This window comes from Lycium ferocissimum, chromosome 5 (assembly GCF_029784015.1).
Source record: "Lycium ferocissimum isolate CSIRO_LF1 chromosome 5, AGI_CSIRO_Lferr_CH_V1, whole genome shotgun sequence".
Taxonomy (NCBI): Eukaryota; Viridiplantae; Streptophyta; class Magnoliopsida; order Solanales; family Solanaceae; genus Lycium; species Lycium ferocissimum.
Window position 1 is genome coordinate 1,027,980 of NC_081346.1, and position 23,153 is coordinate 1,051,132.

At 33.7% G+C, this 23,153-nt stretch overlaps 2 protein-coding genes across 2 annotated transcripts; both read left to right on the forward strand.

Annotated features, from left to right (window-relative positions):
• The first annotated feature begins 7,606 nt into the window (after window positions 1-7,606).
• On the forward strand, window positions 7,607-15,216 carry LOC132055300 (uncharacterized). Its single transcript, XM_059447037.1, has 13 exons — window positions 7,607-8,325; window positions 9,482-9,634; window positions 9,751-9,963; window positions 10,046-10,135; window positions 10,305-10,421; window positions 11,110-11,379; window positions 11,829-11,985; window positions 12,212-12,289; window positions 13,249-13,349; window positions 13,462-13,632; window positions 13,792-13,866; window positions 14,133-14,240; window positions 14,757-15,216. Exons 1-13 carry the CDS (start codon window positions 7,951-7,953, stop codon window positions 15,075-15,077), a joined length of 2,229 nt encoding a protein of 742 aa, XP_059303020.1. The 5' UTR covers window positions 7,607-7,950; the 3' UTR covers window positions 15,078-15,216.
• A 3,069-nt stretch (window positions 15,217-18,285) lies between these two features.
• LOC132055301 (sm-like protein LSM1B) lies at window positions 18,286-22,067 on the forward strand. Its single transcript, XM_059447038.1, has 5 exons — window positions 18,286-18,656; window positions 20,297-20,365; window positions 20,443-20,558; window positions 20,649-20,711; window positions 21,611-22,067. Exons 1-5 carry the CDS (start codon window positions 18,596-18,598, stop codon window positions 21,686-21,688), a joined length of 387 nt encoding a protein of 128 aa, XP_059303021.1. The 5' UTR covers window positions 18,286-18,595; the 3' UTR covers window positions 21,689-22,067.
• Window positions 22,068-23,153: the final 1,086 nt, after the last annotated feature.

The following is a 23,153-nucleotide window of genomic DNA, read 5'->3' on the forward strand; positions in this document are numbered from 1 at the left end:
TATTCTACTTTAATTTAATTATTTTTTTTGACAACAAAGCAAATGATATTTCATTTGTTTTAATTTACGTGAACTTATCTGATTGGGATGAAGTTTAAAAAATAAAATAAGACTTTAAAAATGTTGGTTTAAAACATGTTATGCCCCAAACCATATTTGTGGAATCACATTGAGTCTGTTGTTGTAGTTATTGTCGAATTTAAACATGTCATATCATTTGTGTGGTCATAAAACTTTTGAAATTTGTAGTCTGAAAGATACTGTAACGTTTATGTGGTTCTAAAAGCTTCTCTTTAATAATAACATTAAAAGTTTAAATAAAAGTATTTTTAAATTTAGAAAGTAAATATTCATTATAAATTAAACTAAAAAAAATATGTAAACATAAATTTCTTGAAACCTTATCTCAAAATCAATTTAAGTGACTGGGAACTTTTTCACAATATATATATATATATATATATATATGAAGGATGTTTGGTTTTAATTTTTTTTTTTTTTTTTTGAGTTAGAAATTTGCAGTAACGTGGGATCCACTGAAGGAGATATGATAGATCTTATTTTGAGGTTTTCCATTATCGGCATTAGCTTTCCTCATTGCTCAAATGTAAATCTGTCAAACGGGTTGAACCAGCCCGGAATTGGCACCGGTTTGCCCAACCAGCCGGTTGGGGTGGAAAAAAGGGTCTATGGCCAACGATTACCAGTTAACCAGGGCCAGTTAGCCGGTTGAGTTTTTACAATTCGTAACCGGCCCGGTTTGATTTCAAAAAATCGGTTAGCCGGTTGGGTTCTAAGTATATAACTTTTTATTTTATAACTTAAATATAGTATATTATAAGTATATTGTAGGTATATATGTTTAAGTTATATGTATTATAACTTAAATTTTATATTTACTAATAACTCATGAGTATTATAAAATTCAAGATTGTATATTTATAAATATATATAGTTACAACTTTCTATTTTATAATTTAAGTAGATGTATATTATAAGTATATTCTAGGTATAAGTAATATAAACTTGAAGCTACTTCGGATTGTTTCAAAATATCCAACTCCACCAATACTTTGTTTGTATAATTGCAAAATATAAAATTGAAACTTGAAGAAAACTTTATAGTGTAAAATTGAGAGAAATTGTAATTTTAAAGTGGCTAGTTGTTGCAAAATAGCTATAAATTGAGAGAAAGTGTAGAGAGAATTGGTGTGAATAAAAATAAAATAGAGAGAGGTTTATATAGTAGTGGGGAGGGGTTAAAGTGTTAAAAATAAAAGTTTGAGGGTGGTGGGGGGCCAAAAAATCAGATTTTGGCTGTTTCCAACGGCCATTTCTACAAATTGGTCCGTTGGGCAACAGCCCAATAATGGCTAGTTTTGGCTGAATTAAAAAAAAATATTATTATTCGGTCGGTTGGTCAACAAGCTGGGCTGGTTGACCAGTCCACCGATTTCAATTTTGTCAATCCGTAACCGGCCCGTCTCAAACAGTGCCGTCAACCAAGAATCGAGAATCTGGGTCCGAATCCGTGACCAATTTAATTGGTTTCTGTCACCGGTTACAATCGGTTCAACCATCCCGATTGACAGGCTTACTCAAATGCATTGTTTTTGTTTGCACATGGTTCCACCAGAAAAAGGAAAAAAAAAAAAAAAACAGAGATTCCAATGCAAAAATTTGCATCTGTAATGCTGTAAAATTCACATGAACAATGCCCTATGACAATTTATGTAGGAACTTTTGGATGAGCTTTGAGCATTGAACCTTAGGACATGTTTAGATGGCACAGTTAGACGTACTAATTTTCACATCACAAACGTGAGTTTCATGATAATTTAATACCTTTTTTGCGCGGATTGCCCTTCATTTGGGGTGGTCTTTACTTTTTGTCCTTTAAATTGGCGGTCTTTAAGTTTTGCCCCTTAAATTGGTGGTCTTTAACTTTTGCCTTCGGTCTTTGCAAATTCTGCAAAATTCTACCCATCCAGAATTTGGGCCTTAAGGCAGACTTTGAATGGACAGAATTCTGAATTGCGAATAGCAGAATTTGCAAAGGCAGAGGGCAAAAATTAAAGACCGCCCCCAGCGAAAGGAAATCCTGCAAATTGCCCATTTAATACGGTTCAGCTTAGGAGGAAGGCCCGAATATATTTCAAGAGGATTCTTTTAGATACTGATTTAAATGTTAGTGTGGAGAGTAGTGTGGATGCTTGATTAAGATTTAGTAGGCGTCTAGCCAAATTTTTTTTCACTTTTTTTAGAATTTTGGAGTTGGAGTTGGAGTTGTGTTTGGCCATAGTTTTTTAAATTGTATTTTTTTTGTTGAAGTGTACTTGTTTTGTTTGTGAAAAAAGTAAAAAACTTGAAAAATAAGTTTTTTTTGTATTTTAAATTCCAAATACAACTTCAGGTTGTATTTAGAATTTTCATGACCAAATGCTGATTTCGAGAAAAATGAAAAAAATTTCTGAAAAAAAGTGAATAATTCTTATGGCCAAACGGGTCCTTAAACTCATCCAAGGATTTATATGATTGATCAACACATGAACAGGGCAAACATTTTTGCTGGGTCAAATATAACCTTCTTGAGATTAGTGGTTCTCCCTCATCATACGTTATGCTTAGTTTAAACTTTAATATAATGGGGACAAATAGATACTGCCGGTCCCTCAATAATGTTGATTATCAATTCACATTAGCCACGCTGAGACCACATGATTTCAACTACTACCACTCCTATTAATTATTTAATCAACTAAATGGTACCACATGCGGTCCCCACGTCACCTCCCTTTTTATTTTAATTTTCTGCATGGTCCACTTTCCTTATTCCACATTTCACACATTTATTTTTTGCTTTCCGTCAACATGACTTTTAGTAGGCGTTGCCGTGCGTTTTCAAACTATAGTTTAAAATTATGACCCCAAATTAACATTTGGATATATATTTTTATTCATGATTTTAAATTCCAAATCATTCAAAAAGGCATAATTTGAAATTTAAAATTATGATTTTAACTTTTTTAAATATAAAATTTAACTTATAAGTTTATATTTATAAAAAAAGATCCATAAATTGATAGATATTTTTAATAATTACCTCCATCAATCATTTACCAATCTCATTAACTTTCGCCAATCTTTATTTATGTCTACCAACCTTTAATTTATGTGAGAGGATTATATTAAAGAGTAGTTACATTACTATTTATGTAAAGTTTTCATTTTTATTGAACTAAAGTTTGATTAATTGATGTTATATTTTTTAGAAAGGCCTTCTAGTAGTGTATTAATTTTGTTATGAATTATGACTTGTTCATTTGATAAGATTGTATAAGAATTGAGAATGTTTTGATAGTTTTCACAATTTGTGAGATTTTTATGTCTATAAGAGAAAATACAACTTAAAATATTCAAATTACATGTCTAAATATGATTTGAAACCATAATTTGAAACCATGTCCAAACGGGGCCTTACTGATGATGATTTGATCTGTCCATTAATGGGTAAATTTGTTCTTTTCGATTTGTTTCGTTTTCGTGAATGTTGCTTGTTTGGAGTAAGACACTTTTGGATATCTGGCACCATTTGATCTCACCGTAAATTTTCTTCGAAACTTTTCATCCAATGGCCCATACTTTCTTGGTAGATTAGGTTACAGAATGACAAACGTTAGTGCTAGGCTAGTCCCACTCAATCCCATTTAGTGATAGGCAAGCCCAACTAGCCTGTCCCAATTGATCCTACTGTCTGGTGACCACTAATATTATGTTCTCCGAGTATCTTGTTCATGAAGAGCTCATGTTCATAGAAAAAAGAAGAAAAATCAGTTTAAACCCTTTAATACATACAATATAACATAATAAGAATCAAGTATTCTTTCTGATTAATTTTTTATGTTTTATTTTGCCTTTTTATAACGGAAATTTACTTATACAATATATATATATTATACTGGCGTAGTCTTTGCAATACTAATTAATAACAGTCATACTCAAACCATGCATCAGGTATTATATTGCCACGAAAAATTGACTGCAATTATTGTAGATTTCTTCTATTAAATTTCTTAATTTTTAATTTTCAACTAGTTATAAAATACGCATGCGCTTTAGAGAGTTTGATTCTTTGTAGGTTATGAATTCATTAAAAATGTATTAGATTTAAATATTTTATTTCCTTTTATAACATAAAAGGTTTAGAAAAAAACATTTTAAGTGTAATTATTATTTATAACAACTAAATAAAATCTAAACATTAATGCTATTATGAACAAAGAGACAGATTCAAGATTTAAAATTTATAAATTTGATTCTAGTCGTTTAAAATTATTGAGTTTTAAATTAATAATTTATATATATACAATAATTTTTTTAATATAAATACAAGTTTTCAACCAAAACTTATTCGGTTGAACGAAGCACTATCTCTGCCCCTATTTATGAATAAATATATAGCAATTATTTGATATAGCACCTAAAAAATATCCGAATAAATGACATGAGTTCAGAAAGATCTAGTCGCATTAAGTTCTCCAGTAACATATCCTATCAGGTAATTTATATTCACCAGCATGATATGACTACTTGCGCCATTTATTACGGTGGTCGGTGGGTGAGAAAAGAACCTCCAATAATTTGAAGATGTTGGCAGACATTAAAATGGAAGTAGTCTAGATCTTACTATTTCCTTTATTTGACCCCGATGAATATGCTTATCTTTAATCACACGTACAAAGGCCGCTTTCACACAATTAGAAGTTTATCCATTCAACAGAAAAATGCTTGTCCTTTTCTGGTTAGTCGCCCAAGACAATTTTTAATTTTTAATTATTTTTTTTACACATTAGTCGCTTTGATGTTGAATAATTTTTTAGCATGAAATTTCGATCACAAAAAATAACATAGTGCTTGATTTGTAACGTAAGACAAAAATAATAGTTGCTTAACTAATATACCCCCTTCATCCCAATTTATGTGACACAATTTGATTTGACACGAAATTTTAGAAAGAAAGAAAAACTTTTGGAATGTGTGGTCAAAATAAGTCTTATATAAATATGTGGCTGTAAATTATCTCATAAAGTTAAATTATTTTCAAATATAGAAAGATGATATTCTTTTAGAGACAGATAAAAAAAGAAATGGCGCCACATAAATTGGGACAGAGGGAATACTATTTAATTGACGATATTAAATAATATTTGCATAATTATGTCAGAACACGTGTGTGTGCGTACACACACACACACTAGCAATATATGCTGGTGCGATGAACGGGCCGAACATGTCTATTCACTTTAATTAGCCATTCTTTAAGGTTTGTATTTTGAAAATAACTTTTAAAAACATTCTAATTGTTATTATATATAGCAACATATACAAAATGCATTTTATGTACCATCACTTTAGTTATAATTAGAAAATGGAGTTTAAAAATTAAAAACATATGATGGAATAAAGTTTTTGAGATGGAAAGAGTCAAACTTTTTCCTCATTGTTATGACAATTGTTCATCGATGTGAAAAAGAAAATTAGTAAGAATAAGAGGGAAAATTAATATTTTGATTCTAGAATTTTTCTTTTAAATTTTTTAATATCTTATATGTATACAGACAGGTTGATATCCCTCTCAATTAACTAACTATTCAGATCCAAACATAAGAACCATTGTTGTATGTATTGGATTTTTTAAAAGAAAAACTAATAAAATATTTTTATTAAATTAATTAAAAAATATATTATAATTTTTTATATTAACAATTATAGATAAAAAGAATTGCTACAAAAAAATCAAAATTAAAAAAATATATTTTATATCGTAAATCACCAAATTTTAATTTCGAAATGAAATTATAAAGTAATACATTTTATCTCTGTGCCATATTCCTTTTATTTGGGTGTTCATATGCCCTGTTAGACCATTTATTGTTGTAATTCTTATAATGGTGGAACAAGAACAACACATATACTGCCAAAAAAAAAAAAGAGAGAGAGAGAAAGAAGAGTTGCAATCAAACACTCAATTGTAGTTTGAGAATGGATAAGGCTCAAATGGCAAACTTCAGAATTAGGAAGGCAAGAAGAAGATGAAGGACAAACATAAGAGGAGGCTGAGAAGATGCAAGCAGGAAAAGAAGGAAGGAAGCAATCATAAGCAAAGAAAGGAGCGTGAACTTTTGTATAAAATATTTTGTTGGGCTATTGGTAGCACCTTCATTAGGAATGTGGTGCAAGTCCACTGTAAAATGTTCTTGTATTATAGTTATGATGTCCCTTAAGTGAAAAAAAAAATAAAAAATTGTAGTTGTACAAAGAGGATTGGGCTTGAGTGACTTACTTTTTATCAAGGCTTTCATTGAGTTGTAAATAGAATGAATCCGAAAGAACCGCAAACCACTATATGTACCTTTTGTGGCTCTTTGACTCATAGACAGTAAAAAAGATTTATCGCAAACAATTAAAAGATCCGTTCTACCTAAAAGAAGGAAATTTCAGCTTTTCTTAGGATTTGGTACTTTGGTGATTATGGAGTATACATGGGAGATCACGCATAAAGCACATCTACAGGGTAGGCAACATAGCTGCAGATGGCTTAGCAAAGCAAGGTTGCATGATGCAGACCTTTAAAGGCAATAAAATCTATGATTTTCCTCCATCTTTCGTATTAACAACTTTTGAGAACGGCTACTTGGCAAATGGCAACTAGTTAACCAAGAGACTACAAGCAATGTAATCGTGCGTAGCATTAATTTATCTTTAGGACCCAAAAAAAGTTCACTTTCAAATCTTGTTGATAATGCAATATCTTCTGGGGTATACTCTCCCATCATATGAAATATTGATTATGTCTGTTAAACGCCAAGGCACGTCAGAGTTTAGGAATTACCACGACATTACAAGATACAAGCAAACAATGATATGTGTTTAATTAATATGCACACGTGTATACATGAGAAGAGTATAAATATTCAGTACTATGACATATGTTCACGCGGGATAAAAAAATAATTAGTTGGTTAAAGTGTATAATTATATAGCTTTTTTGGTACAAGCATTCATTGCTGTGTTAGTTCCTCTTGGACACTTATATATAATAGAAATATATTACTTTTTGCAATGTAGAATATAAAATAGAAATATGTATATTAATTATGTGGAAAAAATACAATTTAAATATAAAATTTCTCTCAATCTCTTCGTTGTTAGTTTCCTTATTACAATTCAACCATCCGAAAGATATTTGTAATATTTTCAACACATTTTCCTCTCATTTGATTATATCTTTTATAAAAAAATTCACTTGATGTTTATATCAAGTTTGTTTTATAAGCATACGTTAGTATTACTTTATCATGATATGTTTTATGTATTTTTAACTGTAATTTGTAACTGCTAAAATTAATACCAGCCCAACTTCTATAACCTACATTAAAATATGCTACGTTTACCTGTAATTAGTGAACATGCTTAACTTGTCTTCTTAAAGTTGACCACCAGGATTCCATATGTCTTAATCAAGTCCTGCTTTTTTTCACAATTATTTGTACCTTTTATTCAACATAGAGCTGATAAGAAAATTGAATTCATCCAACTATCATCTTCCACATATGACATATCTTAATCTCCATTAATGCAGTACTAGACTTTCTACATAGCCTTCTGTTCTGTTTTTTTTCCTTAAAGATTTTTATGTTAGGTATTTTAACAGTTATGAAGGTGAAATGAATAGTTGTTACTTTTCTAATAAGTCATCATAACACTACATTTTGTTGGCTATAGCCTATACATAGGTGTCTATTCTTACTTACGAAAATTCTGATCGTCCACCTGTTCAGTTCACGTACTTACTGCTACGCTGATGAGTTAATTTATTCTATCCGGACAGGATATATTTCATAAACTTGCATACATTGTGGGAATAATTTCTTTTACTCGCCGGAAAAGATGGCTGATGGCTTTGCAACGTCGGTAGAAATGGGACTACAGTTAACTAAACGAATATACTACGGTAAAATTCCACCGAAGCCGTTAGTAATGGAGAAAAAATCATCTGCGACGCTACCGACGGGACCTATGGTGTACGCTGTAGTTAAGGACCCTACGATTGTGGATAATCCTGATATTCCGAGTTATCAACCGTACGTTCATGGTCGTTGTGATCCACCAGCGATGATTCCACTTGAAATGCAGGGAATTGGAATGGAAGTTGATTGTTATATGGATACTGCTTTTGTAACGGTCAACGGTACTTGGCGCCTACACTGTGTTTCTTCTAGTAGATATTGTGATTGTCGAATCGCTGTACCAATGGGAGAACAGGTTTTGTACCTATTGTTTATTTGCTGTTTCTTTTCTGGAAATTGTTCTGTTTCTCTTTCGACGAACGTTGAACTTTTGAATTTGAAGTTCGATAATTTAAGTGTAAGTTGAAGTCACTGACGAAACGAAGAGTCGATGACTGACTTCCCAAATTCCAAAAGTGAATGAATTTGGTTCTGGTTCCATCGAAAGCTCCTTTTTCATTTTTTTTTTCTGTAAAAATATGGCGCCTGACCTAACTCAATCTCAAAAGCTAGTTCGGAGGACTGCTCAAGTCTATATAAGCAAATTACCGGTCAATTCCCCAACAATGTGGGACTCTAACCCACTCTTAACATTTTCATGGTAAATAGCACAACTGGAGCTAGGATTTCAACTTTGTTGGTTCTGGATTTTAAAATGAAGACTTCAAGTTAACTGGGTTCTAAATTTAGTATGTTACATATTTAATGAATTGCTTAATACGAGTAACTCTTTGAGCAAAAACTACTGAGTTCAGCTGAACTGATAATTGGGCTTATACCTCCGCCCTTGGCAAATAAAGCTAGCTACGAGTTTCCACTGTAGAGTTAATGATGGGTGGAAAAAATATCAACAACATTACTCTTGTGTGCAGGAAGCAAGAAACGAGCATTTAAGGAATATACAGTATTTTCTTCTCTTGCCCCCTTTCCTTTTTTATGTCTTTAAATGGCTTACTAATTACTACCTTGGTCGGGCATTTTAATTCTGAAAGTTAGGTTGTTTGATTGCATTAGCTAATTGCCAAAAGAAGAAGAACAAAACTGACTGTCACTTTGTCGAGCATTTTCTGTTTAGCATGTAGACATTAATTTGACGGTATTTAATGTTTGTAGTTACCTACTAAGATTTTTCTTGCCATAGAGTGAGGTTTTCTAAAGTAAACTAATTGACTGGCTGAATGTGGTGTACACCAGGAATTTCTTTTTGGTCAGAATCAAGTTTGCCATGAACCAAAGTGGTCTATTAATATATTACTAGGGTTTTTTTGTGTCACCTTTCGAATTATGGGCATTGAGATAGAGTTTAAGTATTTATTAGTCTAGCATATGCTGCTGCTATTGCATAGTAGATTCTTCTTTATTCCATGTTTGTCATTCTGTAGTTCTCAAAAAGAGAATCATTTGTCTAACAGGGTTCAGTTCTAGGTGTGGAAATTGAAACACCATCAAGATCGTATTCTACCCTGTTGATTGAATCAAATGACACCAAAGATGCTAGTTTAATAGCCAATGCTAAAGATGGCTTCTTACTAAAACGCCAGATATACACATTAAAGGTCCCTCAGGTGACTACCATCTCACACTGGCAAATTGATTGTATCTCTCTTGCTTTGACTCTCTTCTTCATTCCTGTTGAGTTTCAAGAAAGGGGCTATAATTGTCTACTTTTGGATCTTTCAAGGTTGCTGGAGGTTCTATTCTTTCCATTAAAGTGCGTTGGTCACAGAAAATACTGTATCAAGATGGTCAATTTTCCTTAAATATACCTTTCAGTTTCCCGTGGTATGTCAATCCAGTTGGAAATCTATTGTGTAAGAAAGAGAGGATTCGGTTGAACGTGAACTCTGGTATGGGGACAGAGATTTTATGCGAAAGTTCTAGTCATCCTTTCAAGGTAAACCCTTTTCAATATATCTAGTCATGAATATAACAATTGATTACTGTTTTTTTCAAACCCCTTTTGTTTTTCTTCCCAGGAAACAAGACGTTTGGTTGGTAGTTTAGGTTTTTTATACGAGAGTGATGTTCGGGCATGGTCAATGAATGACTTGAGTTTCTCGTACAAAGTAAGACCACCACCTTGGTTCACTTTTTGGCTTCCTTTTACTTCTTTCCTTGCCCTCAGTTGGACCTGCTTATGAAGTACTCTTTATTGTTATTGTTCATTTCTTTTTCTTCATTGTTTATTTTGATGAGCTTCACAAATCGTCATTAATAGATGCTAATTATATTCAGGTCCATTCAAGTGAGATCCTTGGGACAGTGCTTCTGAACTCTCCGTCTATGCTTGATTTTGATCAGAGAGAAATGTGTTGCTTCTATCTTTACCCACCGACTGTCAATACGAGGAAGGTTTGTTAGTCTTGTTACTTAATAGTTTGAACCCGATCTAGGTTTTGATCAAAATGTAATTTTGACCTGTGATCCTTGAACTCTAAAAATGTTTATGTTTTGTTACACTACGTGTTCAACTTAGTGTTGTTCTTGATTATTCCCATATTAATCTAACATCCAGCCAAACCAGGTTAAGCCTGCCAAACCCGAAAACAACAACAACATACCCAGTGTGTGATCCCACAAGTGGGGTTTGGGGAGGGTGGGGTGTACGCAGACCTTACCCCTACTTTGTGTGAAGGATCCTTTTGTTAACCCTTTGTTTCTGTGGGCTTCATCACTGAAAAACTATGTTTTATAGGACATCTAAACTACCCTATGATCATGTCTACTTTTGCATGTGTCAATATACGAATGCAACTTTTGCCTTCAGTTTTGCAGCTTGAACTTAAAGCTCAAGCTCAACTCTGCCTCTCATCTTACTATACGTAGTATGTTTCTCTTGTCATCTTGGCTCTGTCTCTATTATCCCTTCTCTGCAAAGCGCTTTTGGGGTTTTAGAGTATGACTCATGCACGATTTTGATCGGTCTTCTCTCTCTCCCCGTCATTTAATTTTATTATATACATTTAGAATTTATTTACTTGTTTGCTATCCCTCCTGGGTACTTAAATGGCATATGTACTTCCTTTTTGTTGATTTTTAGGTGTTCAGGAAGGAAGTAGTATATGTTGTTGATATTAGTGCGAGCATGCAAGGGAGGCCTCTTGAGAATGTTAAGGCTGCACTACTGGCTGCCCTCTCTAAACTCAGTCCAGCAGATGCTTTTAACATCATAGCTTTCAACGGGAAAAGCTTATTGTTCTCAACGTCCTTGGTGCCGTCAGGGAAGGAGTCAATTGGAAAGGCAATTCAATGGATTGACCAAAATTTTGTAGCTGAGGGAAGTATTGACATTTCCCTGCCTCTGAACCAGGTTAGAAATGTGAAATTTCTTTAATATGGACTGGTATGATACTGCCTAGTATTAAAGCAGAATTACGTAGAACTTCTATTTTGGTCCTTGTCGACTTAGTTACAAAAACTTTTTCTTCTTCCTGTTATTTTGACCTCTGACTATGTCTAGAAGATACATGTACAGAAAAAATTGAATAATAAGTTGCACGCGGATGATGCATCATTAGGTCATTTCTTAATACTCATTTGATGCAGCGGCTTAGAATGGGACTTTTGCAAGTAGCTCTAACTATTTGACTGTTCTATTCCTTCTATTTTCAAAGTCAATGTCCAATTTTTCATTTCAACAGACATGTAGAATTATGTTGATTTACTTGATAAAAAAATTGCGGTAACATTTTGATTTCACATTTTTTGGCACATTTAAGTAAGTCTCATAATATGTCCTTGCAAATTCATCCAAGTCAGGCAATAGAGATGCTATCGGAAAATGGTGATTCAATTGCTCTTGTTTTTCTAATCACCGATGGGTCTGTTGGAGATGAAAGAGAAATTTGCCAAGCCGTAAGGGGACGGTTGATGAAGAGAGGTTTGAATGCTCCGCGAATTTCGACTTTTGGCATTGGTAGGTTTGTTTTCCTCTTACATTTCTAAATGAATTTCTCTCCCATGCTTCAGTAGAAATCCTCAACACTATCTTCATGTGCTTAATTATACATCAGTTGGGTCTTTTTATTGTCAGACAATAAGGTTGCTTTACTTGATTGTTCCATCACAGATAACTAACTTTGCACTTGTGCATTCTTTATGCCCCTTTCTTGTGCTCACCTCATGTGTTTATGTCCTCTCAGGTTTATACTGTAATCACTACTTCTTGCAAATGCTTGCTCAAATCGGGAGAGGTTACTACGATGCTGCATATGATTTAGGTGCGCTTAATTCTACAATTATGCATCTTAGTATTTCTGTTTATCTATAGTAGTTAATGCTCCTTTCTTTCCGGACTGTTCTACCATGACTTTCTCGCTTTTGTTATTCCTTGTTTTCATATTGTTTTTGATATGCTTGGCCCTGTTTGACCTTTTGTCTTGTTTTCCTCTCTTGAGCCGAGGGTCTTTCGGAAACAGCCGCCCTACCTTTTAAGGTGGGGGTTAGGTCTGCGTACACTCTACCCTCCCTAGACCCCACATGGTGGGATTCTACTGGGCTTGTTGTTGTTGTTGTTGTATTAGTATTTCTGTTTACTACGACGCAAGTGCATGTAGCTGGAAAGATTTTATTTTTCTGCCCGAGTTTCAACAAACCTACTTCTAGAAACTCTCTGACAGTTACTGAGCTGTTGTAAAATGCCATTCATAGATTTGATTACATTTGAGGTTTTTTTTTTTTTTCAATTTAGGATAACAAACTTTAAAAGGAAACAACTACGAATGGGATTACTTTCGTCTTTTAAATGCTCATTTGGCTAAAAACATTGTCAAAAACTGCTAAAATGTTGCTGATGAAAGACCAAGCCATAACGTTGAAATATCAACAAGCATGCATATGTTGAGAATATCACAAGGAGCTTTGCGTGGCATGAAGATCAACTCTAAATATAATAATAATAAGAAGATAGAAGAAAAACACTCTGTAGCTTCTTTCTTAGAAGAAAAACACTCTGTAGCTTCTTTCTTCACTAATCCCATCTTAGATATCTCAACATGTTGATGGAGTATTCGTTCTCCTTATGTTGTGGTCTTAGAAAGATGCTTTGAGATAGCTGCATGTTATCTTCAACGGCCCAGAAAGTTATTATTGTTAACTTTTATTTAACACAATATCAGATTGGAATTTTTTTGAATTGCGAGTTATGATTTTAGCTCTTCACATCAATTTCCATGAACAGATTCAATCGGTTCTCGGCTGGAAAGACTACTTAATGACACATCATCAGTTATTTTAGCAGACCTGAGAATCGAAGCTCTAGAAAATCTTGATTCGTTTGAGGTATATACACCTTCGGATTCTTTAACCAGAGGAGAGAAAAGCACGTACACAGAAGTATAAATAGCTAATTTTCCCACTTATCTGACAGTTCTAATCAATGTTCTTATTGCAGCTATATCCATGTTATCTGCCAGACCTGTTATCTTCTAGACCACTGATTGTCTCTGGCAGATTCATTGGGACCTGCCCTGATTCTGTTAAAGTTAGCGGCACGTTAGCAGATTCGACCAATTTTGAGGTTGATGTCAAAGTACAAAAAGCAAAGGACTTTCCTTTGGAAAGAGTATGGTTTTCCCTCTTGTATTCCTTACAGAAATGCTAATTAATCAAACAGATAACACATTTGTATTTTTCTTGCCTCTGCATGCTTACATTAACCTTGCTGGAAATGTACAAATCTGCAACCTTCCACCATTTAACTTATGCTTGGTTCCTTACGCAGGTTTTTGCAAGGAGACAAATTGAAACATTAACTGCCAATGCCTGGTTTTCCGGAAGCAAGCAACTAGAGGAGATGGTATGTTCTAATGAATCTTGAGTTCTTATTGTGCTGCGTAATGAAGTTTGACAAATTATTAGTGATTGCATATCCTTGCAAACATTAAGAATTTGATATTCGTTATAGGCCAGTCTTTGGGAGTTCTTGTGTATTTCTCTATTCTTTTGGTGCTTTTGATCCTAATGCTGCAACATCTTTGCACTATTGTTACTTCTGCTAGTAATTATCATGATTACTTTTTCTTTATGGTAATTAAATTCACTAAACTATAATTCTGCTTCTAGGTTGTGAAATTGAGCTTGCAAACAGGGGTGCCTTCAGAGTACACCAACTTAGTTTTGGTTGAAAATAAAAAGGAGAAGCAGACCTCTAAATTAGAGGCAGTAGATGAGGTATGTTTAACACTATCCATCTTCTGTGATTAGTGATTCATGATTCGTGTGCATCACTTCCTAAAAGTAAAATTGTGAAGCAAAACATGCATATCAGATAAAGATTTGGATTCTGAGGATCAAAAGCTCATTATATGCTTTTGGATGTTTGAAATGTATAATGACTTGTACACGTTCTAGAAACTCTCTTGAACTCAATTGAATTGGCATAATCTCCTGATTAACTTATCTGCACAACCAGTTTACATTATCCATGGACAACTAAAGTTAATAAGGATGCTTCTATATTGTAGAATAAGCGGAGATAAACTACGCTCCGTTCATAAGTTATTTTGACCAGTATGAGGTAATTATATATCTGAACAGACGTGTAAATATAAACTAGCATTCTTGTACTACTGAAACTGCCAGAATGCATTTCTTAAACTGCAGTAATGCATTCTTTTTAGCTTACATGTGGACTTAGTTAATGAAAATAAAAGCTCTCACATTGATTGATAACAAATGGATATGCAGAAGGCCTCTGATCACTTGAATGTCAAGAAGATCATATACCTTCGAGCACTCGGTGTTGGTTTTGGTAACTTGAAGGCCACTGTAGACAATCTTCCTGTGGAAGCAGCAGAACCAAAGTTGCATGAAACTTCAGAAATGGTATTCGCTGCGGCTTCAAGCTTATGTGGCAAACTATGTGATTGCTGCTGTTGCATGTGTTTCATACAGTTCTGTTCTCGGGTTAATGATCGATGTGCTGTTACGTTAGGACAACTCTGTGCAGCGCTTGCTTGTTTTGAGTGTATTAATTTTTGTTTTGAAGTCTGTGGAGAATGCAACTAATATATCAGCAACTGCACAACCACATATGTATCAGAAATGTGACTCTGGCATTACTTTTATGTATAGCTGTATATATCTATTTCATTCCAGATGTAGCAAACTACTTGTAATAGAGTAATAGAGGAAACAAATTATACAAGCTGGAGTACTCACTTTACCAAAGGCAATTCGCTGGAATGCCCTTATTTTGGGGTGGTCATTAATTTTTGCAAATTTAATTGATGCTCTTTAATTTTTGCCCTTGAACTCCTTGATTTCGGGTTTGAACTCCCACTTAGTTAAAATTTTTTTTTTTTTTTTTTGCAAGATAGAGTTTGAATTCGCAAGGCAGAGTTTTGGCAGAGATTTGCCTGCAAAAGTTTGCTACCTTCAGGCCGAGTTTGAATTCAGGTAGAGTTTTTGCCTTCAAGCATGCAAAACACTGCTATACTTGAAGACAAAATTCTGTCTTAAGGCCTAACTTTGCTACAAAATTCTGACTTGCGAAATTTTTTTTTTAATTTTTTTTTATTGAGTCGGGATTCAAACTCTAAACCTCACGGTATTAGTCGAAAGGGACAAAAATTAAAGGACACCAATTTCAGAGGCAAAAATTAAAGACCAGTGCATTTGAAGGGCGCTCTGCACAAAAAAAAAAAAAAGATCTTTTATTGTCTTGTTGGAGTATAATCTTTGTCCATGGACCAGCCGACATATGGATTTTACTTGCATAAAATGACAATGTAAGTAATTTTGTACTCTTAACCTATTACAGTTGTTTTTTACACTATAAGGTCGTTTGGTGCATGGTATAAGTTGGGATATCCCGTGTAATTTTTTATATATGTTTGATAGAAAATTATCTGTATGCCAAACAAAGTATAAAATAAATCTCATGATATAAATTTTGTGATATACCTTCTTATACCACTTATCCTGGGACTATTTTATACCATCTAGGAGATGATATAAAATAGTCCCAAGATATGGGATAAATTAGTTCCGAGATTATAATCTCGGGATAATTTTGGCCATGCACCAAAATGTATTCTTACCTTTTGTATCTAGCTACATGTCATAAAAGATCAAACCTCGCAATACTGAAGTTCTTTTTATTAATACCAACGACATATTTTTATCCATAGTGAAAGAAGGTCTGAATAGCTCATATGCACGACAGGCACAGTTTCATGTTTGTGTAGCTTATTTGAAAATTAAGTGTTCAACTTTATTGTAAAATGAAATCTGTCGTTGACCAACATTCGTATATTTCTAAATGCAAGTGATTAATTTTGAAAGAAATATCCAATAATTACTTGTCTAGACCGGTGTTTTAAAAGGTTGGGGCGTAAGGCGAGGCGTTTTACGTTGCCTCAGCGTACGGTTCGGGCGGCTATTTTATAAAATTTAAACCATATCAATTTTTCGGTTTTTTGATTTTGTAGAACCAAAATTAGATTTTTGGAAACCGACCCATCATGTCGGTTTCTCTTCGGTATCGGCACGGTTCGGTTAATTTTCATTTTTTTTTTTTTAAACATCATGTTATAGTCACTAGTAAAAGGTAAAGCCATAATATCATGCATATTTCTATAGGACTTTGGGACAAACTCTTTAGACATATTTACCATTTAAAGGGGATGAATCAAGAAAACATGAAAGACGACAAGAATAAAGATTGACCTTGCTATTTTATGATAGTGTACGATACTGTTAAACAAGGACAAAAAGTATAATTTAGATGACACGAGGGGGCAAAATTTAATCAAGATAGGACTCGAGAACGGAGCCTACTAAGATTAAGTATCCAATAAGATAAATTTAAAATCATAGGAGAAGAAAGATATCTAATAATTTGTAGCTTTCTATCCAAGATCGTCGGCATACCTTGTAGCTCATAAGCTAATTACTACTCGAGACGGTAGAGCTAATTTAATTTTAACAGGAGTAGTATAATAGATTTCAACGTTGGAACTTTAGGTATTAATTATGTTGTCGGTTTGTAGTCGTTTTCATCATCCCGAACCCAAGACAAAATATTTAATATTTTATTATTATATAGATTATATTTTACACATATAAACTTATTTGGTACGGTTCCGTATTTTTTTCGATTTATTTTTATAAAATTAAAAATCAACCTAATTATTCGGTACGGTTATTAATTTATATAAAAACCGTCAGTTTTGTTAAAAAAAATCTTAAAATTGGTTCGGTACGGTACGGTTTGTTCGGTTGGGTCGGTTTTTTGAAAACCATTGACACCCCTAGCGAGGCGTAAGCCTCATGAGTATTTAAATTTTTAGTATTTTATAAAATAATATAATTACAATAAATGTTTTTAAATAGGTAAATTTGCATAAAAATTGAAGAAAACTATAAATAAGTGAAAGTATATATAGATATGTTCCATCCCCACAAAAAACTAATCAAAACAACTTATTAGATGCTACTTACAAGCACAAGTGACTATTCGTTACTTTTTTTGAGATAGTAGAAAAAAAGATAAAGAATGGGAAATAGCATAATTTAGGGCATCTAGCAATTAAAAAAAAAAGGTCTTGACTTTTATATTTAATGGTTCAGTTCCTTTTTAAAATATAGGAATTATTATAAGTTGACATTTGAGAATCTGAGTATTATATTAAGTACTTATTTAACAAATTTCATTTTAATTTTGAAAAAGTTTTATGGGCTTATGCCCCAACACAAACTTGTCTCACACGCCCAGGCGTACGCCCCAAATTGTCGGGCATACGCCTTTTGAGACATTCACCTTCCACAATCGCCGCGGGGCGTTTTTGATGCGCTTCGCTCCCGAGCTCGCCCCGAAAACGCCTTTTAAAACACTGGTCTAGACAAATAAATCAGTTTCACTATTTAAATCTTATTTTTCTATATGTGCCAAGTATAAGGTACAATCCACCGAAGAAAATATAAGTCACATAGAATTTACTTCAAATGAACATTATTAAATTCACTAATTAGATTATTATTTTATTCATATATTTAGTCAATACACTTGTGTTGAAATATTTATGTGACAATGTAGTAAGCAATGCAATACAATACAAAACAAAACAAAACAAAGCAAGTCCAGTTTGATTGATTAAAAGAAAAGAAAAGAAAAGGAAAAGAACGGAATAATGTAAAAGGGAGAGGTCACACAAGAAATACGATCATATTTTAAGGGGTTAAATATAAATAACTTTGCAAGAGAAGGCCCTGGCACTTTTTAATTTAGTACTCAGCAGGTCGAATGACTCTTGAAATTGTATGCGCCTTTGCCCCAAATTTGGGGATTGGCCAAATTTAGGGTTTCTCTCGATTAAGCAGCTAAAAGTCAACAAATTCTTTTGGGTTTAGGTTTTTTCTAATTCTTCATTTAGTGGTAGTAGAATTAGGATTTTTAATTTATATTATATGTTCTCAGTGAAGCTCTGTTTGGGCACTATAAAGAGGGTAATCTGAGCTACCAATGCAAATTGAATTGAAATCTGAATTTTTTTGGTTATTTTTGGGATACTGAAATCACATCAATGTCTTGGGCAAGTCCAGAAGATATCTATACCTCTACTTCTCTGGCAAGCTATCTTGACAGTCAGTTTTTCTTCTTCTTTTTTTCTTTTTTAATCAATTATATGGATCAAGTTGTATATGTTATTACAATTTTGTACTTGTTGTGTTAAAATTTTTGTTCTTGCTAAATCGTGGTACTGATCTTGCAAGGTTCGTTTAGGCTGTTTAGTATTGGGATGTTTTCCTGATATTTATTAATCAAACACATATCATTGTTTGCTTGTATCTTGTAATGTCGTGGTAATTCATGAACTGTGATGTGCCTTAGCGTTAAACAGACATAATCAATATTTCATACGAGGGGAGAGTATACATTATCTACAAGATTTGGAAGTGAACTTTTGGGTCCAAAAGATAAATTAATGCTACGTACTATTATTACATTGCTTGAAGTCTCTTGGTTAACTAGTTCCGAAGTAGTCGTTCTCAAAAGTTGTTAATACGGAAGATGGAGGAAAATCATAGATTTTTAAGCCTTCAAGGGTCTCCATCATGCAACCTTGCGTTGCTAAGCCATCTGCAACCATGTTGCCTACCCTGTAGATATGCTTTATGCGTGATCTCCCATGTATACTCCATAATCACCAAAGTACCAAATCCTAAGTAAATTTGAAATTTCCTTCTTTGAGGTAGAACGGATCTTTTAATTGTTTACGATACATCTTTTCTACTGTCTATGAGTCAAAGAGCCACAAAAGGTACATAGTGGTTTGCATTTCTTTCGGATTTAGTCTATTGACAACTCAATGAAAGCCTTGATAAAAGAAAGTCATTCAAGCCCAATCTTCTTGTACAATTGAGTGTTTGATTGCAACTCTTTTTTCTCTCAAGCCCTTTGTATAAACGAGTTTCTTTTCTTCTTCTTCTTCTTTTTTTTTTTTTGGGAAAAAAAAGTTGCACTCAAGCACTCAATTATACAAGGGGCTTGAGAAAAAAAGGTTGCACTCAACAACTATACAAGGGGCTTGTGCTTGAAAAACAGCTTAACAATCACATTTTAGTAAGGGTTGTTGAGGGTAATCTTGAGATTTGTGTAAATTGTAGAAATAAGTGGTTTGCAATTGGTTTTTTGCATCCAAAGGTATGATGTAGTGGCCAATGAAGTGTGTGTAAATCTTGAAGTCTAGGGCTCAAAGCCCAACAGAAACAAAAAACACTAGGTGATTTCTTTCAATGTATCTAAGCTTTAGTGAGTAGATTTTCCTGATACCTGTGTTGGTGGGAGGTAGCAGGTATCTGGTGGAATAGTTGAGGTGAGGGCAAGCTGGACCAGACACCACCATTATAAAAAAGAATGATTTTGACCCTTTTTTCTTGTGCTGCTCATGTGTTCGCATCTTGGCTGCTTGAATGGTAGAAACCACAATCATTATACAATTATTGTAGGTTTATGTGATCCGTAAGCTATGATACCTCCTATTCTACGTTAGAGGCATGTTCCTGTAAACTGAAGAATTAGTTGTTTCTGTCTCTGCAGCAATTAGTTAATTAATGGAATGCTATAATACTTGGGGTGCTAGTTAATTAAAAAAATAATTGGCGTGCTGAACTTTTTTTATGTAAGTCCGTGTGTTCATAGATTAATAGCAATTACTAAACCTGTTTATAGGTTTACTGGCTCTATTTCTTGATTTTCTGAGTTGACTTAATATCTTTCACAGAGAAGCTTCTTGTGCTGCTGCGAGACGGGCGAAAGCTTTTAGGAACACTTTGTTCTTTTGACCAATTTGGTAGGTGTCTCCTGTCATTACTTTTTGTTTAACGGCAGCAGTTAACCAGCTGACAAAAATTCCATCTGTTATTGTAGCTAATGCTGTTCTTCAAGGTGCATGTGAGCGTGCTATTGTTGGTGATCTATATTGTGATATCCCATTAGGTCTTTATATTATACGTGGGGAAAATGTTGTGTTAATTGGTGAACTGGTATGTCTTGTTTTCTCTCAATACATAACTTTTTTGCTATCCCATAATCTTATACCCTTTGGTTTATACAATGTTGTTATGATTGGTCAGGACGTAGATAAGGAGGAACTTCCTCCCCATATGACACGTGTTTCAGAAGCTGAGATACGAAGGGTAAGATCCTGTTATTATTAGTTCCACTATGCTTAATGGACTTGTGGCAGGCACATGACTTGTGTAGTGTGGGATGTGAGGCAACTTATGTATAGAAGAGACTATATCTGAAAATTGGTGAAAATTTAGAAGAAAAAAAAAAACTGAAAGTGTTTTGCCAGGTTTTGGAAATTTAGGGATGAGGGGGAGTGGAATAGATAAAGATGAAGGTATTATGCCAAGTTGCATAAAGGATAGCTTTTACATGCCCCTTTATTAATGAAATTACCCTTGGTAAAAAAGAAAAGGATAATTGAAAGTAGGGGATTTGCCTTCTGGGTCGAGCTTGTCGCACATGGCTTGCCTAGTGCGGTTTATCTCTCTTGTGTGGTTTGTGGGCTATTGCACAGGAGCGGGGTTTATCTTGTGCGCACCTAAAGGGTAGCGGCTGGGGTTCCCTAAAAAAAAAAAAAGAAAAAAAAAGGATAAGCTTTTACGTGAAGTACAGTATGTAGCCTTTTCCCCTTTGCAACACAAAGAAAGAAATTATAAAGCTGAAAAAAACCCAGGAATCCTCCTTAATAGAATGCAAGTTGTATATAACTTATATCCTTTGTGTGTGCCTGTTTTCATATTTTTTTCAAAGAGGAAACATGTCCATCTTTCTAGTTTATAAATCTGTTCTTTCAAGTGCAAAATCATGGTTAAGATGAAGCTAACCATTTTTAAATTGTTGATCAGTTTGTCATAGATAAGACAAGATGTTATTAGTTCATATAAGACTAGTACACATTATAGAATATAGGAACCGGACCAATTTATTTGATGCTTCTTGTGTATTGTCATCATTGTATATGCTATATTCCTTTTTGAGACTTCTGATTTATTACTAATAATGCATATCATCTATACATCATCAGGCGCAGAAAGCAGAAAGGGACGCCACAGATCTTAAAGGCTCGATGAGAAAGAGAATGGAATTCCTTGATATGGATTGAGGTTTCGTGTTGCTTGTATTGGAGATTTTGCTTGGGATAATGCCATGCCCTCTGCAAATATTATCGCCGTTGCTCTGCGGTTTTCTGGGATTCCTCTTTTCTCTTTGGCTTGTGCTCTCTGTTACATAATAGTGTTCATTGTAACATCTGCACCGTAATTGGATTTTTCTTTTATGGTTATATGTTTGAGTAAGTGTGAGCTGGTATTTCACCTGGTGATGGATCATAAAGATGGTAAAACAAGTCTTGAGTTCTTCCAGTTTCTTTTTTATGCTAGCTGGAGGAACTTTAGTTTTGTGGTACTGTATATGCTGTGAGAAGGGAATTTTAGCATTTGCCTTTTCAGATAACAATTACTGCTACGTAGTTTTGTTATTTACGTGTAAGCTCATTGCTCAAATCTGATACTCAAAAGGTAGAGGTAAGGTTTGTATGCACCGTACCCTCTTAGACCCCAGTTGTTGGATTACACTGGGTGGTGGGTATGTTGTTGCTCAAATCTTATACTCTTTATTTTTAGGTAATGGTGGTTTATACTGTTTTGGCACGATCAAATTTGTGGTAAATTATTGAAAAAATTAGTGTAAATTCGGCTCGTCCTAAAGCAACAACATAGAGCTGTCATTTACTCTGAAGTTGGCAATTCCAAGTGCAAGTTCAATAGAGATTGTACGATTATTGTTTGGTATGAGAAGAAAGTTGAGTGAAAGGTGTAACTTGGGGACTTGTGATCATGTGTACGAGCAAGAAACAATTGCCAATTGCCAGTAGCCCAGTAGTACTGAAGAAGCATCAACCGACAGAGCCGACAACGACTGTGTTTATCTTTTACTAGTATAAATTAGGGATGTTCATGGTTCGGTTTGGGTCGGTTATTGGTTAAAACCATAACTAAACCAATTTAGTCGGTTTTTAAATATCTAAAATCATAACCAAACCAAGTAAAATAATAACCACCGGTTTGGTTATTGTCGGTTTGGTTCGGTTTGGTTCGATTTTTCAATTTATGACTAGCAATGATAATTCAAATATTCTCTCTCTACATTCTTCAAATTTCTTATAAGCTTTTTTCCTCCAATACAGGGCGAACTTTTCTTGCGTATTGAGGGAAAGACATGCGTGATGGCAATGTAAAATGAAAAAGAGATAGTAGGGTTTTTACTTTTTACCCATATGCTTTGACTTATTAGAGTTGAGGCTTGGATTGTTGGACTTGACATATTCTTTTAAGACATTTTTTAAAAATACGTAGACCAAAAATTAAATTAATAATTAAAAGGTATAAAATATCTTTAATTATTTATGAAAAGTTAATATTATACATATAAATAATTATAAATTTTATGTATATAATTATCGGTTTGGTTCGGTTATTTATTCGGTTATTTTTTACTATAACCATAACCAAACCAAATATTATCGGTTTTTCAAATTTAAAACCAAATCAAATCAAACCAAACCAAAT